Raw genomic sequence first — 20,431 nt, 5'->3', positions numbered from 1 at the left:
TACATTCACAGGAGACTATTTGCAGGAGGCTACGGATCCAATATGTTTTCCCACACATATGCGGTGTAAACCAGTTCTGTATTATGGTCTTCTTCGCAGCTGTAAAACCAGCTAACAACATTCTCTTTTGCATCGAACTTATACAGAGACCAGAATCATCATTGAGAAGACACAAACTTGGGTTAACTGACCAATCAATTTGCAGTAAGGATGATAAAACCAGGTTTACATGTGTCCATAGACTGATAGTGATAGGACATTCCCAAAACAAATGCAGAAAAGTACCTGATGATGTAGTATTACATATATGGCAGTTGAAATTTGATTGTAGTTTCATTTTGAATCTTTTGTAAGGCGTTATGTATGCTCTATGAATGACTTTGAAGTGAATAAGACCATGAGCCAGATTTTTAGATGTTAAACTGAGATTAGACCACACCCTCTCCCAGTCGACAGATACATTAAGGTCAGATAATTCCCTATTCCAAATAGTTTTAATAGAAAGAGGTTTTATAATGCAATCAAGAATCTTATTATATATTAAGGAAGCAGATGGCCGACCAGCAGATGGTGCCATACAGTCCCGCATAGGATGAGAGGAAACGGGAGAAGACCAAGGAACGCCATACGCTTTGAGAGCGGAACGTAATTGAAGAAAGACAAAATATGCGGATGCTGGTAGACAAAATTTGGTTCTTAACGTCTGAAATGAACATAGGCCCTGGTTATCATATATATCACCGCACGTGTTTACACCTAAAGAAGACCAAGAGGGTTGGACAAATGGGCGATTTCCGCATACAAAATTAAAATTGTGCCATAAAGGCGTACTATTACAAAATTTGGGGCCCTCCTATCCGACGTTCAACCGTTTTCCAGATTTTAATAGAGTTGGCCACAACCGGACCAAATTTATAATTATCCCCTTTTTTCTCTGTGCCAGTAAATCAAATATCTTGGAGTCTATTTGGTTTAACCTTGTCAGCTTCAATCACTCTCCAAGAAACTGTAGATTGAGGATCAACCCAAGTATGAAGAGCCTTAAGCTGGAACGACCAATAATACAGTTCAACATTGGGTCCAGCCAGTCCTCCTGCGCTATTAGGATGTTGTAATGTGGTAAGTTTAATTCTGGGGCATTTATCATTCCAGACAAATTTCGTAATTATGGAGTTGATCTCCTTAAAGTAACCTGGAGGGGGAGAAAGCGGTAGCATAGAGAAAAGAAAATTTAATCGAGGTAGCAGATTCATCTTAACAGTGGAGATTCTTCCTTGGAGGGAAACGTTAAGATTCTTCCATCTTTGAATGTCATTCTTGACCTTAACTAAAATATTATTAAAATTGTCCCTGGCAATCTTATGAATGTTTTATATATGGTAATGCCCAGATAGGTGAAAGATTCCTTAATAGGGATATTAACTTTAATATTGTTAATTGGCATTAAAGCAGATTTGCTCCAATTTATTTTATATCCTGATAAGCTACTAAAATGATTTTAAAATTCCTTAATTATATTAGGGACTGAAACATCAAAGTGGTCTAAATATAGAATAATATCATCAGCTTATAACGAAATACTATGATTATGATCATGAATCTTAATCGATACTTCAGACTTCCTGATGGCTTGTGCTAAGGGCTCAAGAGATAGACAAAACAATAAGGGGGAAAGCGGACAGCCCTGCCTCGTTCCCCGCTGTAAAGGGAATGGGGGGGAAATAACATTACCAGTTATGACTGATGCTGCAGGTGAGTGGTATAATGTCTTAATCATAGAAATGAAGTGCTCACCGAAGCCGAAACATTGCAAAACTGCCCACATATAATTCCACTCTAGCCTGTCAAAGGCTTTTTCTGCATCAAGTGAAAAGACTGCACAAGGGGTTGGGTGGGAGTCCGCAAAGTCAAGAATATGAAGAAGTCGACGCATATTATCAGATGCATTGCGCCCCTTGATGAAACCAGTTTGGTCCTCCTTGATCAGACTATGAATTTTTGCTTCTCGTATGGAGAAGGTAACTTTAGCATACATTTTTAGATCACATGAGATAAGCGAAATTCATCTGTAATTGGAACAATCTAATGGATCTTTCCCTTTTTTAAGAAGTAATGAAATCAGTGATGTTTTTTGATCTCTATGAAATACCCCATGTTCAATTGCAAAATTAAATGAATTAAGCATAAGTGTCCCTACCAAATCCCAAATTTCTAAATATAATTCCAGGGGGAGACCATCTAGGCCCGGCGATTTGCCCTTTTGAAGGCTTTTTAGAGAGACATGGAGTTCCTCCAAACTTAATGGGGCCTCCAAAGATTCTTTATCCATCTGTGAGATCCGAGGCAGTTCCAATTGATCTAAATACTGCTTACAAATTGATTCATCAAAATCTGTTTCGGCTTTATATAGATTTATGTAGAAACCTTTAAATATTTAATTAATTGCCACAGGGTTTGTGGTGACCTGCTCATCCGATGATTTTATTGCGCTAATTTATGCCTTAGACTCGCATTCTTTCAACCTAAAAGCCAATAAATGACTAGGTCTCTCCGATTCAAAATAATATTTTTGCCTAGTCCTATGTAAAATAAATTCCGCCTTTGATTGTGAAAGCAAATCATATTCTTCTTTTAAAGAGGACAACTGTGTAGCCTGTTGCTCAGTAAAATGTTGTTTTTGTAGGTTTTGTAATGATTGGATTTTATTTTCTAATTGTGTAAACTGGCGGGTTTTCGCTTTGGCAAGAGTAGAAGAGAAAGATATACAGAAACCTCGTATAGCACACTTAGTCGTCTCCCACAGTTTTTGAGGATCCACACCAGAGGGCATATTAATTTCAAGAAACTCCTTAATATATTCTTTTAAAGAAGTAATGAAAGTCTGATTACTTAATAATGATATGTTAAAGTGCCATCTAAGGGGACTTGGCTTTAACATCGGAAAGAGGAACACTGCATAGCACAGCAGAATGATCAGATAATAAAATTGGTAATATAGAGATGGAGGAATCAGACGAAATTAAAGATGGGCTGAGAAATATGTAGTCTATCCTAGAGAAAGTCTTGTGTCTATTAGAGAAAAAAGTGAAGTCCTTAGATTTAGTATTCCGAATTCTCCAAAGATCGATTACGTTAAGCTCAGTGATAAATTTATTCAGTAATTTGGAGGATGGATTAGCTGTTGTATCAGATTGAGATTTATCTAAAGCAGGATTTATGACAGCATTAAAATCCCCACCCACCACTAGAGGACAATCAATCTGCTCAAGCAGAGTTTTGTAAATCTGTGAAAGGAATGCACTGTCTGTCTCATTCGGACCATAAATAGAGACCAAGGCTAACCTATTATTATATATTTTGCATCGGATAAAAACAAACAGCATTTCTCAATTTGCATATTTTGTGAGGATTTGCAGCGTTTCTTAAAGCTATGGTCTACGATTTCAAAGATTGTTCATTATTAATAACCTCGTTTAGATGCTGGTTATGGTTCTACAGTACAATCCTAATAATATGAAGAGAAAAAAGAATGAAAAAAATCCATTCACTCTATTGGGTGTACACCCGCAGAGAAATTGACCAATGTAAGCTGTCCGGCCGGACAGCTTACATTGGTTAACTGCTCTCATCCAATCCCCTGCTCCACTCGCGTCTCCACCCACCGCACCCCACCCCGCCCCCTCCTGCGACATGAAATTTTGCGCGAAAGTAGGCAGCATCAACTCAGCAATGGAGAAAAACCAACAAACAGACAGCAGCAAGCGGCCCCTGCTCGCCCCAACAGTCAAGGTTAGAAGAAAGAGAAAGTCAATTGAGGAAAGCGCAGAGAGTAAAAAAAAATGTGAAGAACGCCGGACTCAAAGCCGAATCAATATAGGGTCCACCATTGCCCGTTGGAGGAAGCTTCAGAGAAACCTTGGACTTAAAACCGACGCTGACATGGCTGACTTTTTGTTGAGCAGGTAAGCATTTATTTATACTTTTATGGTGTGGTGTATTACATAAATAGCTTTTTATCAGTCTGACAACATGATCATGCTACCGGTCGGCATTGGAATGTTAGCCGACATCGCACATGGTACATCTCTGTTCCATGTTTACTCCTGCTTGACTGAGTGACGTTGTTCAGGTCGTTTCCCGGTGGGAGGGATCAGGTAGCACAGAGGGGAGGGGTGTGCGTGTGGAGGGGCGGGATGAGTTTTTTAAAAATTCTGGCTTTCTCGACTGATTTTCAACATCGTAGACTACAGCTTTAATCTGCATGTGTTGTGAGCATTTGCAGCGTTTCTTAATTTGCATGTGCTGTAAGGATTTGCAGCGTTTCTTAATCTGCATGTGTTGTGAGGATTTGCAGCGTTTCTGAATTTGCATGTGTTGTGAGGATTTGCTGCGTTTCTTAATTTGCATGTGTTGTGAGCATTTGCAGCATTTCTCAATTTGCATGTTTTGTGAGGATTTGCAGCGTTTCTTAATCTGCATGTGTTGTGAGCATTTGCAGCATTTCTTAATTTGCATGTGCTGTGAGGATTTGCAGCGTTTCTTAATTTGCATGTTCTGAGGATTTGCAGCACATGTGCTGTCAAAATTATGAAGCATTTTCTTGATTTGCTGGTGTTTTTTTCTATTTGCATGTGATTTCTGAAGTTCCAGCGCATTGAGCTCTCTCGGCCACCGTACACAGGAAATCGATTTACGATGTAAATATTCTAACACACGAGTTCGTTTAACAGCAGAATTTAAACCATTCACATTTAGTGATAAAATATTTAGAGTATGCATTGAATATATAGCGTGTAAACGTTGATGTGTATTTTAGATACCAAACCTCCTAGATGAAAAATCCCTTTAGAAATAAGGTAAAATAAATAAAAGTATAAATGTCTGTTGTTAAAAGTAAAAACCACATAAAAACATGAACAACCGACAACCTTAAACAAGGAACAACTCAGACCACACATTACCGAGAACATAGGTCTGACTGAGCAACAAAAAATAGTGATGATTCGTGACCGATCCACTCCAACGCAGGACATGTCTCCCAAAAAGCTCGTACTGCCAAAAAAATATTTTAAATTAAACCAACTCTCCATTAGTCCCCTCCAAAAGAGAAAAAAGGGGTGTCAGTCTTGCTAGCAATGAGATCGTTGTACCGGATATATAGGAACAATATCTCAGTAGTAGAGGGGAGAGAAGAAAAAAAGCAAAAAATTGGTTTAGCCAGCGTCCATGTCCATTCTGCCATCATCCGCTCCTGAGCAGCTGGGACCATGTTCATCTCGACTATCAAACTCCTCCCGCCGGGCTGGAGAAACAGCGGCCGCCGTTCCCCCGCGTAGAGCCGCGGCATACGTCTTCTGCTGGGACAGGGAGCTAATAAAATCCTCCGCTTTCTGAGGGAAATCAAAGCTTCTTTGTTCCCCCTTGTGCCGTAGTTTGATTATGGCCGGATAGATGAGGAAGGGCTGGAGACCAAGCGCTGTCATCTTCTTCAAAACCGGACCATAAGCCTTTCTCCTGATCACTGTAGCTGGACTAAAGTCGGGAAAAAAACAGCAGTGTGACATTGTTCTGTGCGCATTTCACCAGATAAGCCTTTCGAGCACCCTTCAGGATATCTGATCTGTCATGCCATCTCAGTACACGGAAGATGAGAGTGCGCGGCCGGTCGGAGCCCCTCCCTCCGTCATACACGCGATGTGCCTGGTCGATCTCAATGTCACGGCCCTTCAAGGAAGGAATCCACTTAGAAATATTAACTCTGAGGAAACCAGCCACGTCGGATCCCTCAGCCCCTTCTGGCAGCCCCACCAGTCGTATGTTGTTCCTCCTGCACCTGTCCTCCATACCCGTCACCTTCTCAGTGAGTCGCTCCAGCTGATTTCTTAAGCCCGTGACTGTCCTCCTATCCTCACGTGCAGCTGCTTGAACAGAATCTACGCGGTCACGTGTCTGCTTCGCCGTGGTAGCTATGGTCTCAAACTCCTCTCTTAGCTCTTTAACAGACTTGTTGGTCGCTTGTCTTCACGCAGTTCACGTAATGCTGGAATCAGCACAGAGTCCATCGCCTCTCTTACTGCCAAATTCACAACTGAATTCAACGTGTTTTGCTGCTCTTTAAATGCTAGTTCGATGCGGCTAGCAATAGCATCGTCGAGGTCATCTCTGGAGATGACGGAGTCTCTGAATTTTTTCTTCATTGGCGATTGCTCAATCACTCTTTTCCGATCCCCTTTGTCTGCCTTAGCACTCATGACAGGTCCAATGCAGAGTGGTTCAAATTTTACTGACAGGATCATACAAAATATGGCAAAGTGAGCAGAGCGAAAGACTCAAGCCTGCATCGCCGTCGAAGGGTCACGTGATTCCCCCACCTGCATTTCTTTCTGTCTAAATCCTGTTTTTGCTTTGAAACATGTGAAAATATTGAAGTAAATGGATTACCAAAAGCGTTTCACAATGAATTTAAATGAAGAGCAAAGGGAGACTTTCTGTATTCTCTATCTTATGAGATTTTACTTCTGAGGAAAAACACCTTAATAATCTCCCATGTGTCTTTCAAAACAATATCACAAAAAATGCAACAAAGCAAGAGATTTCAGTATATGATCCCATGAACATTTCTCATCCAAATTCTTCCAAGCCCAAATCATGTGTGCTTTACTTCTAACATGAACTTTATACTGCTCCACACTTTTACAGTATGTATACATTTTGTGTTCTTCTCAGTGGTTATCCAGTGAATGGCCGCTCCATGACCCCACTGGAGCCATTTGGGAGCCTGTGAAACCTAGAACCAGAGAAACCATTTGAACGAGCAACCTCTGAGCAATAAAAGAGAGAGAGAGATAGAAAGAAAGCCAGAGTAAAGGTGGAGGTAGTGAAAGAAGGCAGACATAAAGATAATCTTGAAGCCCAGAGCACTTGTTCGTCTCTTTCTCACAGCCCTCTCTATTATGTGCTTAGTATTATATATGTAATTGTCTGCACCCACTCCTCCTGTAAGTGCACTATAATACCTTTGCTAATGTGCCGCGCTGCAGAATGGGGCCTGATTGAGAGACACCGTCGACATGATTAAATGTCATGCAATCATTTGCTGGCTTCTGGAAACCTTTAGCTGTCCATTGATTCTCTGCCCTCAATCAGTGATCTCTCTTTTCTTCCGTCTTGATCTTATTCCCCTTTATTTGCCTCCTTTTCCATACTTGGACCCCTGGATAAGAGTTACAGTAGGCCATGGTCTCACAGAGGGATTTTATGGTCTACCTCTTTTTCATAAATCTGTTTTTGTGGGGTCTTTTAAAGAGAGGGGATGTTTTTATGAGGGTTATTAATCACCTTGTCATTGTGGCACCGCAGGACCACAATTATCATACAAAGCTCCATGAAGCTTCACCACACGCCACATACTTGCAATCTACTGCCCAGCAAGTTGGGGAATTGATTCTTGACAAACTGTAGTCTGACCCAGTGTGTGCACTACTTTAGGTGTCATGCACAGCCGCTAGGGGGCGATTGAGTTGTTTACTTTTGAGCAGGTCAATTCACCTGTTGGATAGTGTGAAAAAGCCATTTACAATTAAATAAGATTGCCTGGCAGTTTGTGGAAATGCTTCAGCACGTTGAGAAATGGTGCTTATGTAGAATGTGTTCGAGTCCAGCTTTCATCAGTTCAACCCTATTCTTTATCATTTCAGGTTTACTCTCCACTATTCGTATTACTAAAAGAGGAAAAAGGTTAACAATAGTTATTTTAATAACATTTCACAATATTACTGCTTTAACTGTATTTTTGGAGCCTTGGTGAGGGACTTGTTTCAAAAACATTAAAAAGTCTTAATTATAACAAATGTTAGTCCAGTATATTAATTAACTTATGATGGTTATATATAAATATGCAGTGCTGGGTAATTGATTACATGTAATCTGGATTACGTAATCAGATTACAAATTAAGTAACTAGATTATATTACATTTTTAAATACTCGTAAAATAGCCTATCGCTTATATACATTCAGAAAGTCTTCTACACTGTAAAAAGTGATAAGTTGACTTAACTTAAAAAAATTGAGGAAACCCGTTGCCTTAAAATGATCAAGTAAATAATAATAAAAAAAATAATAAGTTAAGTGAACCTGACAATTCACTTAACTTAATTTTTTAAATTATTATTTACTTGATCATTTTATCAAGTAAATAATTCCAAGGGGTTTCCTTTTTTTAAGTTAAGTCAACTTATCACTTTTTACAGTGTAGTTTTGTAGACATTCACACAAAGGCCATGGATATAATTACACAGAAAATTGAGAGGCCACACGGCATTTGACCACTGGATTTACAAAAAAAAAAAAAAAGTGTTTAAAGATTGCAATATTGCATAAATTTTTTATTTCTATGATTTAATTAATTATTAGCTTTTCATACAAACCCCCTGCGGTTACTTCACAAACCCCATCTTGGGAAAACCTTGATGTAATATAATGTTTAATGTACTTCATGATGTTAATAACAACGAATGGGATAGAATTTCTTTCTTTTTGCATTTTTATAGCATTTTGGTACAAGATTATCTTATTTGTTGTCAATGCGATTAACGAGTTAATTCAAAAGTAATCAAAAAGTAGTGTGATGTGTAATGTGATGGATTACATTACTAACTACAATTTTTGTCATGTAATTTGGAATCAGTAATGGACTACAAATTGAAAGTAATAAGCACTGTAAATACATATATATATATATATATATAAGTATTTTAGTTAATGTATTTTAATGTGAGAGGGACGATGAATCATTTAGCTGAACTTAAATATTGTATAGAAGTCTGTCTAAATATTGTATTTTTATTTAACATATATTTAAATATTTGTTTGAGATCAAACAATAATTGATGGACCACCTGCAGTGCTGCCATAGACCACCTAGGGCAGGTATCCTAAACTGGGGTAGTGGAAAAAGCTAAATGAAAAGCTAAAAACTATTAATAAATAAATAATTTCAAAATCAAAAATATGTAAATATTTTATTTGTTTACCTGTATGTCATGTGACCATAACTGGCATCGTAGAACTGTGAACATACCAAGGTGCTGTTAAATATTTGACTTTAATTTAAAATTTAAGGGGGTAGTAATATATAGGTAGTATATTTATTTAAGTAAATATTTTAGGTAAGGGGTTTGGTTGACAAATAAGTTTGGGAATCCTTGCCCTAGGAGGTTGCAGACAGTCTTTTGAAGACTGGACATCACAAAGCGTGTGCTGATTCTTTATTCAGAACTCACTTTCTACATTCAGGATGATGGGCTGGCTGGTCTTGTTCTCTCCGTTCTTGTCATTAACAGCCTGGGCGTAGTACCGGCCCGTGTCAGGGGCCACGGCGGACAAGATGACAAGAGTGTTGTCCAAGGTGAGGGCTCTACAACGTTGGATAGAGAACAGTAGTCACAGAACTAGAAAACACAACTTGCAAGCGGCAAACACGTCAGTAAACAACTCAAACACACAGCAGTGCTGAGGAAAACTGTTTACGGCCAATAGGCTGGGATGGTAATGTTATTTGCATTGAAGACTCGAGTGGATAAGTGTTTTAGGATTGTTGGAGCTAAAATGCAGGTCATGCGTGAGTGTGTGTGGTTAAATGAGAGTCGACACTTGGAGTAAAGCGAGATTAGAGCCTGTGTATCTGGCAGCACAGGCCTGATCAGCCCAGATTAAACCGACTCCAGCACAATTAGAGTGAGGGCTCTCACAGAGTCCAAACCAAACGCGCCGCGGAATATAAATGCATTGAAGGAGCAACAAACAAACGGCAAACAAATCGTATGCTGTCAGGCCCTCTCACCATCATATAGGACCATTACTGCCGCTCGACAAACACAGAGAGCGAGACAGAATGAAGCTCGGAGCAGCGCCGCTGGAACCTCAGATGTTTATATAACCCCTGCCTCAACGCTCAGTGTCTCATTGGGGATTCCTCATATACTCCAACTGAAAAACGGGGTCTGAATGTTCTCCAGTCCATGCACTGTGGAGGGGAACACAATCCTAAGTGTCTAAAGCCCTCACTTCAGATGAGACATGCTGGACGATCAGCATGAATTATAGATCATCAAACATGCTGGCAGTTTTTGTCGAGCCTCCTGCTGGCGGATGAGGTAAATTGATCTCAGGTGATTACTAAGACCTTTCTAACATGGGCTGCAAACACATACGCACACACACGGGGCGGTGCGCACTCAGGCGCAAGCTCTGTCAATCATCCAAGGTCATCAATAAAGGCCTTTTGTCCACTTTGTCTAATTGGCTCCTGTGTTGCCGGCTTCCTCTCTAGCCTTCAATCACATTTAGTCTAAAGTCAACAGGGGTTCTTATTATACCCAACTTTATCAATGAGAGATTCTGCAGTAAACACTCCTGGTGTGTTTCTGGAAGTTCCAGAGTAATTATACAACAGCAATATACTCTATTTCTGTAAGGTATAATAGCCTATCTGTGAGAACGGGGGCCATTAATTTGACTCTGATCCACGTATAAAGAGAAGATTACATGCGGCTGCTGGGTGGGATCTTGCGCCCGTCTCTGAACCATGTGATCCCGGGCCGTGGAAAGCTGTGGATTTGTGGGGGGAAGATCAACGCCGCCTCCCCCTGGGACACCACCTGAGACCGTTCTCCCTCCACAAAGCCTTCCATGTCTGAGAAACAGAGAGCACAAATCAGGAAGAACAGGGAAATTGAAAGGACAAAACAAGAACAGGGACATTGTGACTCATTGTAACAGGAAACACAAAGTTTCGATCTTGTAATATGACTCTTTTGGCAACTAACACTTAAAGCTTCATTCTGTGTTGTTTCTTCTGTGTCTTGCACAGAGTTGCGTGTGAAAGTCTTTCAAAGTATACTCCACTGACCGTGAGTGTAGATAGACATGTACTACATGCCATTTTCTTTTCAAATGGTTAGATCCCTCGCATATGTTCTGTTGTCCATGCAATCACAATGAAAATTCTGAAAATAGTGTTACGGTATAGACAGTGGACCGGAAAGCATACTAAGCACATATACATCTGGCTTTATGTTATAAGAACGTTTAGCTAAAGTTCCCAATGAGTTATGAATTACTGAATGTTCTATAAACTTTCAAAGAGTCCAGTATCTTAAATGTGTTATGTTTTTTTTTCTTGGTTATATATGAACGTTAAGGGAGCATTCAATTTTATTAGTTTGCTAACATTATGAGAATGCTACTATTGAATGTTCTATAAATGTTCTAAAAGTAGTAGCTTTTAAAAAACTGTTGGACAAACATCCAGCTAAAATGTTTAAAAAACATTCCATGAATGATGTAAACATTACATTTTTGTGCTAATGGTTTTAGAACATTATTAGACTAGATTACTAATAACGTTACAGGAAGAACTTGTGTTCATAACTTTTAGAGAACCTTGCCAGAAAGGTAGCCAAATATGTTTGTTCTGTTAGCTGGGAACATTGTTTGATGTGACAAGTTTCTAGCACCAGCTTTTCTATATGCTAATTTGTCTGTGCTAAATGAACAAAGCAACAAAATTGCCAGTCAAAATGTTTCAGAATCCATAAACCTAGGTATTAAATTTTGGTACATTAATCATCTCACACTGTTTGCACTAAAGCTGCCTCAAGTCATTATCACTTATCTAAAGGTGTGATAACTTTTATCTTTATTGGACTAAATCCAATTATTAAAATAGGAATGATAAAGAATTTCACAAGAAGGTAATTCCTGATGCAGATTTCGCAACTAGTTCAATTTGGTCACATGGGTTGACCAACAGAAAGCTGCTTGATTCAAAAGTGACTTCTGTGAAACGTACTTCAAGTATTGCTACACTATCGACAACAGACAATTAGCTTTTTGCTCTGTTAGCAAAATCTTGCCAATGTGATATCTTAAGTGTTAAGTGATTGCACTTTAAGGGTCATGAAACCCTAAAACACCTTTTTTGAGATGTTAACATATAAGAACATGTTGCACATCAGCAGGCGCGCAGATGGCACTAGGGAGACATGACCTGACCCCCCAGATTCATAGTGACCCAATCCGCCCCCCTCACTGTCTCTACGAAAGGCAACATCAGTATACGGAGGATAAATCAGGGTTTCCGCTATGTACATTAGCCTAAGTAGTGGCGGCCAGGCCACATGCGCTAAGCCATTTTTGAAAAACGCTTTTGACCGCAGTGTCTGACCGAGTCCCAAAACACGTGTAGCCAATCAGCCGTAAGGGGGCGTGTCTTGTACTGATAGAGAGAAGAGAGCGCTCTATTTGAGTGCACAGGAGTCAGGACGTATATTAGCAGATCGACTATAGATAGAGAGAGATGGCAGATAAAAAAAGGGGAAAATATCATAGAAACAAATCATTAAAAAGAAGGGTTACGATCAGGCAAGAGGTAGGACCCGTGTAAATATAGATCGGAGCAGCTTTCCAGCGGTGGACAGAAGTTCAAGGAGCAGGAAGGGCTCGAATTGGACACCGAGGTTGTGTCGTTTCTTTTTGATAGGTGAGTAACGTTGATTTTGCTTTGTCTCACACAACTTATCCTTGTTGGCTTTTGCTTGAATATGCTTTTGTGTCATCTTTGCTTGTTTCTGCGATTGTCGTTGCCATGGTTGTGTATGTAGGCTAGGCCTACATGTGGATGCTGAGATTTTTTTTAGTTTCACTTTCGAGATTCGCAATCGCACATACTCTGTTTATACTATGGAGCAGCAGTACTAAGCCAGTACTATGAAGCTAGATTCACACTTCGGGCACACCCTTTCTAAATTTTTTGGAGCAATTTCGTTCATCTGGTTCAAAAAGAAAAGTTGAGCCGAAAAGTGACGTATATGCGTTAATCTGGAGTGGTGATTGGCTGCCATGGCTAATGAGTATGCGTTTACGTTATCAGTTTTCCGAGTATTATTCAGGAGAATGAACTCTTACCATCCGATCATTGTGCTGTATTAAGCATTAGGTCGTTTTACAGCGGAGAATTCAAATATCACGAAAGAGCTTCGCGCTGGCAGTGAATTCTGTGAACATGACCGCAACAATATGACAACACGTGGAGAGCGCATGAGAGAGTGGTTTCTGTGTGGAACGCCGCGATGGGTTTAATAGCACTCACTGCGCGGACCGGAGCAAGCGTGTTTTAAGTGTTTGTGAGTATATTTCATATTCTCTCGTGCTCCAAACATGAAATATGCGCGAATAAGGGCGCTGATACAGTGGTACCTATTGTGATACACAGCAAACAATGATATAGACCGAAAATCCAAAGAAGAGTAAACTAAAGTACAAAAAGTAACTATGCCTTTATTCTTTCTGTTTTAAATATATTTTAATATTCATCTGTCTGTATAATGAGTGTGTTTTGTTGGTTTGTTGGTTGTTTTCTTCCCTCTTCCCACCCATTACACTTCCCCTTTTCCACAGTTTTACATGCCCATTTCTGGAGTCTTTTTCAGATCTAAGATTTGAAAGACCAGTGCTGAAACAGGGGGGGGGGGGGGAGTTTTAGGTTTTCCTGTTTGTATTGTGTCAGGATATGATGTGATACTTACAGGCAACCTGGACTTGTGAACTCCTCTGCATCAGAGCTCCCACCCTGTTCCTGACGATGCATCTGTAGAAGCCTGCATGGGAGCGATCCAGTGATGGAATTACATACCTGGTAAAAAAAAATCAGAATCCCATCAACCATTGTTTGCTACTTTTCATATTCACAGCATGGGAGCTTGCAGCAAGCCCAGACCACTGGCTATAACAAATGGCCTTTGATCCAAAAAAAGCTATTTATTGGTCCATAATTAATCAAACAATCCTAGCTTCTACTCGAGTGCAGATCAGGCCGCAACACTCAGGCAGCTCAGGGTGTTCATGGGTAACATGTTGAAGAAAGAACCCTTATCAACAATAGATAGGCGTCCTTAGGCAGCCCCGGTGCTGCGATCACAACAAAACACAGAAGTCGCCATTAACACTTCATATAGAACAAAGGAAATAAATATTTATGAGGATGTGGGCAGGCTTGGATTATGGATAGGGCCAGTGCCCTGGGGCCTCTAGCTAACAGGGCCCTACAACACATCAGGTTGGATGACCTGAGACAATCAAAGGGAACTGAACACTAGAGCTGCATACAAGGCAAGCTGACCAGTTGTTGACCACTGGGAGACCCGGACCTCTTGTGCAGTATGTGAACTGACCCCTTGAAAATAAATGAAAATGAACCTGATCTAGTTTTGCATGTTGCATTAAAATGCATATTATTGATCTAACCGCTAAAATCCACACCTTTTCTAACAATGGACATAACCAAGTCTCCATCCTGCTTTTAATTTCTCTGCAAATTCAACACAAAATGACCACTAGGGGTACATTTTATAACCTTTCAAAATCAAAGTTCCCAAATAGGGCTGGGAGATTTTTGTAAAATGTTTGTTGTTAGACTACTATTTATATACAGTGGAGATCAAAATTAGAGAACAACCTGCAATTTCCTAAATTTCGAGGTCACTGCTTATTTAAAGTTATCCTAACAGGAGTGAAAGCGCAGTTTTTAAGCATATTTCATAAGTTAAATATATTCTGAAGCACATTATAAAAAATTTAAATGAGATATTTGAAAAAGAACACTGATCAAAATTAGAGAACACTTTCAGAAATCCAGTAATTGGCATTGATCCTGCACCTAATTTCCTGCTAATTTCCTTAATTATCTGACAAAACCTATTTAACTAGCAGCCTAACTTTCCAGTTCCCTTCCAGGAACTCGAGCTGCGTCGAAGCGCTAGGGGAACGTCCTCAGCGTAACCGCGCTCTGAACCAGAGTGTAACCTGTCCAATGGAAGGGCGAGACGTCATAAGCGGGTGACGTCACTGACCGGAAAGCATAAAAGCACGTGCGGTGGAGCCGGCGTTTGCTTTTTGTCATTCAGCAACCGCTACTCTGTCTGTGTGTCTGTCGATTTGTGTTGTGAGTCTTATTTAGTGTTGTTTGTCCTGGCACTTGAATAGGCTCCAGCAATATGTGCAAGCAATGGGGCGATAGCAGATCGCATTACGGGCTGTGTGTTCCTCCCTGCACACATTATATCACTGCTTGGGATACACGCAGTCTGTGTGTGGTCTGCTTGAGAGCAGAGCACGCAGATTCAGCTCTCAAGGGAGCTGACTGCCCGTTTTGTGAGCTTTTTTCATTGCTTACGCCTGCTCTCTGAAGGCTCTCTTTGAAAAAGAAAAAGAGAGGAGTGAGTTTTCACTAGCGTTGTAGGAAGATGGGCGAGCCTCTATCCTCTTCCCTTCCCTAGACCTGTCTTCCTCCGAGGAAGTGGACGCATCAATGAAACAGTGTTTGCACAAGCATTTATGAATGAGAACGGCGCGCAGTCAGCTCTAAAAAAGGAGAAAGGGGGCTGATTGTGTTTCTCTCTGCTGTACATCTCTCATTCCCGCCGCTGCTGAGGCACGGCGGCGAGTGAGATTGTGGGGATCGCAGCGCGCATTGCCGAGGCGATGCGTTATGTATTCTCATTCATATCAGAGCGATGCCATGGGTGGAACAGACGCTCGCGAGCTATCTGTCCCCTTGCGTGGCGTTGTCTCTGAAGGCTCGCGGCTGCAGGTCAGGCTGGTGCGTGTCTGCACACCAAAAAAAAAAAAAAAAGAAAGAGAGTGTTACAGGCGCGCCAAGATGACGTACCTGCTTAGAGAGCTGGATGAGGGATTGGGGCTCAATTTGATTGAAATATAAGCTGATCTCTGAGCTCCCTAGAAACGCTGTCTGTGGTTGACCCTATCTGACATGAAGGAGAAGATAGGGTTTTCCTCATGGATGCCCCGCTTGCGCCTTCTGGTCTGTTCGGCGACGCCGTCAATTACGTCGTCAACAGGTACCAGGGGGCTCGTAGACAAGCGGCGGCGTTTCAGCGGTTTCTCCCTCGCCTATCTCTAGCTCATACTATTTCTCTTATGAATCCTCAGGAGTATGGCGGCCTCCAAGGCCTTTCTGGCAGGGGTTTCGATGCAGGATATCTGCAATGCTACGGGTTGGTCCACGCCCCTCACCTTTGTTCGGTTCTATCACCTTGATCTTACGGCCACTCCCGGCTCTTCTGTTTTCTCGCCCTCGCTGTGCTCCCAGTGATACACACAGGGCAGGTATTTTGGAAGTCTGGTGGCGTGGGCATCTCGTTCCCCTAGCGCTTCGACGCAGCTCGAGTTCCTGGAAGGGAACGTCTCGGTTACGTATGTAACCCCGGTTCCCTGAAGGGAACGAGACGCTGCGTCGCGAGGCCATACTTCCTGTATCCCTGCGGGCGGTTGCTTCATTCCTGGAAGCAAACGCCGGCTCCACCGCACGTGCTTTTATGCTTTCCGGTCAGTGACGTCACCCGCCTATGACGTCTCGCCCTTCCATTGGACAGGTTACACTCTGGTTCAGAGCGCGGTCACGCTGAGGTCGTTCCCCTAGCGCTTCGACGCAGCGTCTCATTCCCTTCAGGGAACCGGGGTTACATACGTAACCGAGACGTTTTCCCTGACTTTGCAAGATGGTGAGCTGTTCTAAAGTCACTGAAACCCTCTGATAGCAGGTTGTCAAGATGAAGGCCAATAGCAACCATAGTACGGGAAGTTGGTTGTTCCAAATTGAACAATTGGTTGTTCTGTGATTTCTAGAATATTCAGTAGCCCCTCACTGCAGAACAAAGATCCAGGGGGCGGGGTTGGATCCACATATAGGTGGTGGAGATGGTAGGTTATGAAAAAAACAGGTGTTCATAAATTGTTCTCTAATTCTGATCTCCACTGTATATAATACATAGGATAATTCGACCAAAATTGAATATCCTGTCATCTTTTGCTCCATGTCATACCAGTCGAAGCCTGTATGATTTTATTTCTCTTTTGAAATGCAAAAGAAGATATTTTGAACAAAAGTCATACAGGTTTGGAATGACATGAGGGAGAGTAAATGATAACAGAAATTTTGCATTAAGATGTTTTGTAGTTCATCCGACGTGACGTCTCCGTTCCCTCCTTCAGGGAACGAAGGTTACATACGTAACCGAGATGTTATCTTAATCACTTAATGCAAAATGACGGGTCTTGGATATGGGTTATTCATGTGTTTTAAATGCCTGTGATCGTAGTCATGTATGCTACTGAAATAAAAACTAAAACTAGGCCGCCATCACGAAAACATGAAGTGTCCTTTTACACCTACACACACTGCTTCAGTCACGAGCCTGTGGCAAGACCTATTAGTTAAATGGAGTGATAAAGAGAGAGCTGAGCATGTGGGCAGTGGCGCTTTTACTCAGCCAGTCAATGCTGCCTCATTTTTACGCCAGCTCTTTTTCCGATACTTTAGTTTTCCCGCATTACCAGTCACAGGTTTAGTATGACCTGCTGAAGAGGATTCAAGCTTTTTCTTTGATCGGTGGATGTGAGGAATACAAAGAAGAGAGCAAGTCCACACTCACTGAAAGAGGAACCTCACTGCGACCAGAGAGAGAGAGGGGAAAAACACTTTGCCTTTTCAAATATAAATATTACATAGCTCTTGAAGCTATTGAAAATCATTCACAAAGTACTCAGCTACCTGCTCTTTCTTGATAGATAATTCTGCACTGCCTTCACCAGGGATACAACATTCATGCAGAATACATAAAACAAAACATGGATGACAGGGATCGCTCAAGAAATACATCTCATTCTCATTTAATGTGAGCTGAGAGGCAATATGAGTGTGATTTCATGGCTGAGGAGGGAATGAGGCGTTACAGCTCAAGAGGATTACAATCCACAAACGATCTTGACTTGCTAAAAAGAAAGAAGACATAATTTAAATAAATACAGGAAAACTGAATGAAATTTGTTGCAATTGAAACTGTGGTTAATGTTCTACAGTATTTGTGATAATAATTAAGCTGTCTGAGTGATAAATGCATGTTTCTTCAATTACAGGCATCTTCGTGACCCACGGGTTGATTTTTATTCAAATTAAAAGATGAATTTTTCTGTTTGTTATATGAAGGTCATATTAAAATGGTTCTGGGAACTTTTAACAAGTCTTCATTATTTCCTTTTCTACTTTTGGAATGCCTGTTATGAATAGATTTTATTGTTTTATTCTTCTCCCAGACACTGATGTTCAATTTTCAAATAACTGAAGAAATAAATAATAAAATAAATGAAAATTCACTATATTTATTTTTATTCAGTATTTTTATTGTTCATCATAGCTATATTTAGCAGAAAAGCACTAATTTAGTCAAATAATGAAAAAAGAGCTCTCAGATTTATCCTTAAAATGTCATTTTTGAATCAAGCGGAAAAAAATTATTTTGTGTAAATGTCAAAATAAAAATGTAATTTCCATCACCATCGCTATTTCCACCACAAAATGTTATTAAATGCAATACATCATTTAAGATGTGACATTGTGCTTTGAATGTTCATGACTTTCAAAGAAAAAAATAAATAGTGCACAAATGAAAATTACCTGTGCGAAAGTGCATTTTCAATATGTCTACAGGGCCAAAAGTGTTCCTAGTTGCGGAAACACTCATACAGCAGTGGGAAGATGGGAAGTGTCACCTGTACTCCAGGGAGAAACGCGTCAACTCAGTACCGTTGTAAAGCCATTTAAACTCCAGGGGCCAGCTGCCCTCAGCCATGCAGGTGAGAACCAACCGGTTCCCTTCCAGGTGGATTTGGGTTGCCACCGGCTCCATCTTGAAGTAGGGTGGGACATCGTCTGGAGGGCGAGAGAGAGAGAGAGAAAGAGGCTTAGCATGTTTCACTCAAGTAGGACATGTTCCCGGATCAACATACTTGTTAGTCCAGAGACAACATTTCTGTCAACCAATCCGATATAAGGGTGAGATTTAGAGTCAAGCTTAGGGCTGAGGTTACTTTTACATGTATTTAGCAGACGCATTTATCTAAAGCAATTTACAAACCAGAATAATACAAGCAGATTAATTCAAGGGAGAAAACAATGTATTTAGTCAGCAGTCAGCTTCACTACAATAGCGTAGCATTTGAGCAGAAGTGGAAGTAAAAAATAGTGGAGAACAATGCTAGTTACTGTAGAGCTGGCATTTGATGGTCTTCTGTAAATGTATTCTGTACACGAAAATGAGCAGATATTCCCTCCTTTTTCCCCAGGAGAAAAGCACAATAAAAGACTATTTACTTTACACCATTAGTTCTCAACCAGAATGCCACTTGAGGGCCTAAGCCAACTTCCAAGTGGGCCCCAAAATAAGTCTTAAAATTAAATTTAGTTACATTAACATAATTAAAATTAAAATGCTTAAAATAATACAAATCAGTATATACAATATACTGACATTTGCCATACAACCGACCTATTTATTTATTTATTTTTATTAAAATGTATTTAATTTCATTTTTTTCATGAAAGTACCAGTGGTACATATACCTCTTAAATAGGACAGCCTTCAAATATTGTCTTGATTGTGACATTTTAATATTGCTTGAAAAATAATAACTGCACTAATACAGTAACCAGCAAAATGTGTATATAAATTATTTGTTAGTACTAATTGTTGTTTAGCTATTATTATTTGCAGCTTATTATTTTGTAACATCTTTTTTTTGTTTGTTTTATTTATTCTTTTTGAACCATTAAGCTACAGATCTTGGGTAAAGACATTTCAAGCTAATTTTAATTCACGTGGTGACGTCCAAATGAGTGACTTGTTTACTTTGTAATTAGTCCATCCATTGCCACATGTTAGACCCATTCAGGCTTATTTACAGACCGGTTGTGAAAAAGACATGTGGGCATTATCACATTGGCAGAGTAATCTGTCAATCATAATGTCACCTCTTCTCTCATAAGTCTTTTCGTCTACATCCCACCATTGCCCAGTTTGACTTACATTTGCTTTGTATGATTTTTTAATACTTTTTGTATGCCTTTCTTGGCTCCTAAGATCAATCAGTAGTTAGTCCATTAAAGGTCCCATGGCATGAAAATGTCAATTTATGAGGTTTTTTAACATTAATATGAGTTCCCTTAGCCTGACTATGGTCCCCCAGTGGCTAGAAATGGCGATAGGTGTAAACTGAGCCCTGGGTATCCTGCTTCGCCTTTGAGAAAATTAAAGCTCAGATGGCCCGATCTGGAATCTTCCCCTTATGTCGTCATACGGGGAAAGGTTACCTCCCCTTTCTCTGCTTTGCCCACCCATGAGAAAATGAGCTACGACCGTGCGAGGAGAGCGCAATATTTTTTTTCCTCGAGAGACATCATGGCTTGCAAACGAGCAAATTTTGCGTCTGAGTAATAAACTGCGCATATTAACAGACAAATTATGTTCATATTTAAAAGTCCAAACAGTCATTAAGCGACAAGTGCTTGGAAACGC

General features: G+C 40.4%; 1 protein-coding gene across 1 annotated transcript in view; it reads right to left on the bottom strand.

The window, feature by feature from the left end:
• LOC306845240 (protein sidekick-2-like) overlaps positions 1–18,784 on the bottom strand; it is a 112,155-nt gene extending 93,371 nt beyond the window's left edge. Inside the window, exons 1-4 of the mRNA XM_079377927.1 lie at positions 18,630–18,784; positions 13,589–13,695; positions 10,548–10,695; positions 9,284–9,417 (exon numbers count right to left, since the gene is read on the bottom strand). Of these exons, the coding sequence (XP_079234053.1) occupies positions 9,284–9,417; positions 10,548–10,695; positions 13,589–13,695; positions 18,630–18,766 (526 nt within the window). The 5' untranslated portion in view covers positions 18,767–18,784. The remainder of the gene's footprint in view (positions 1–9,283; positions 9,418–10,547; positions 10,696–13,588; positions 13,696–18,629) is intronic.
• Between the last annotated feature and the right edge of the window lie 1,647 nt (positions 18,785–20,431).

The sequence above is a fragment of the Barbus barbus genome (genome assembly GCF_936440315.1).
Source record: "Barbus barbus genome assembly, chromosome: 3".
Lineage (NCBI taxonomy): Eukaryota > Metazoa > Chordata > Actinopteri > Cypriniformes > Cyprinidae > Barbus > Barbus barbus.
This window is presented reverse-complemented; position numbering and strand designations above follow the sequence as displayed.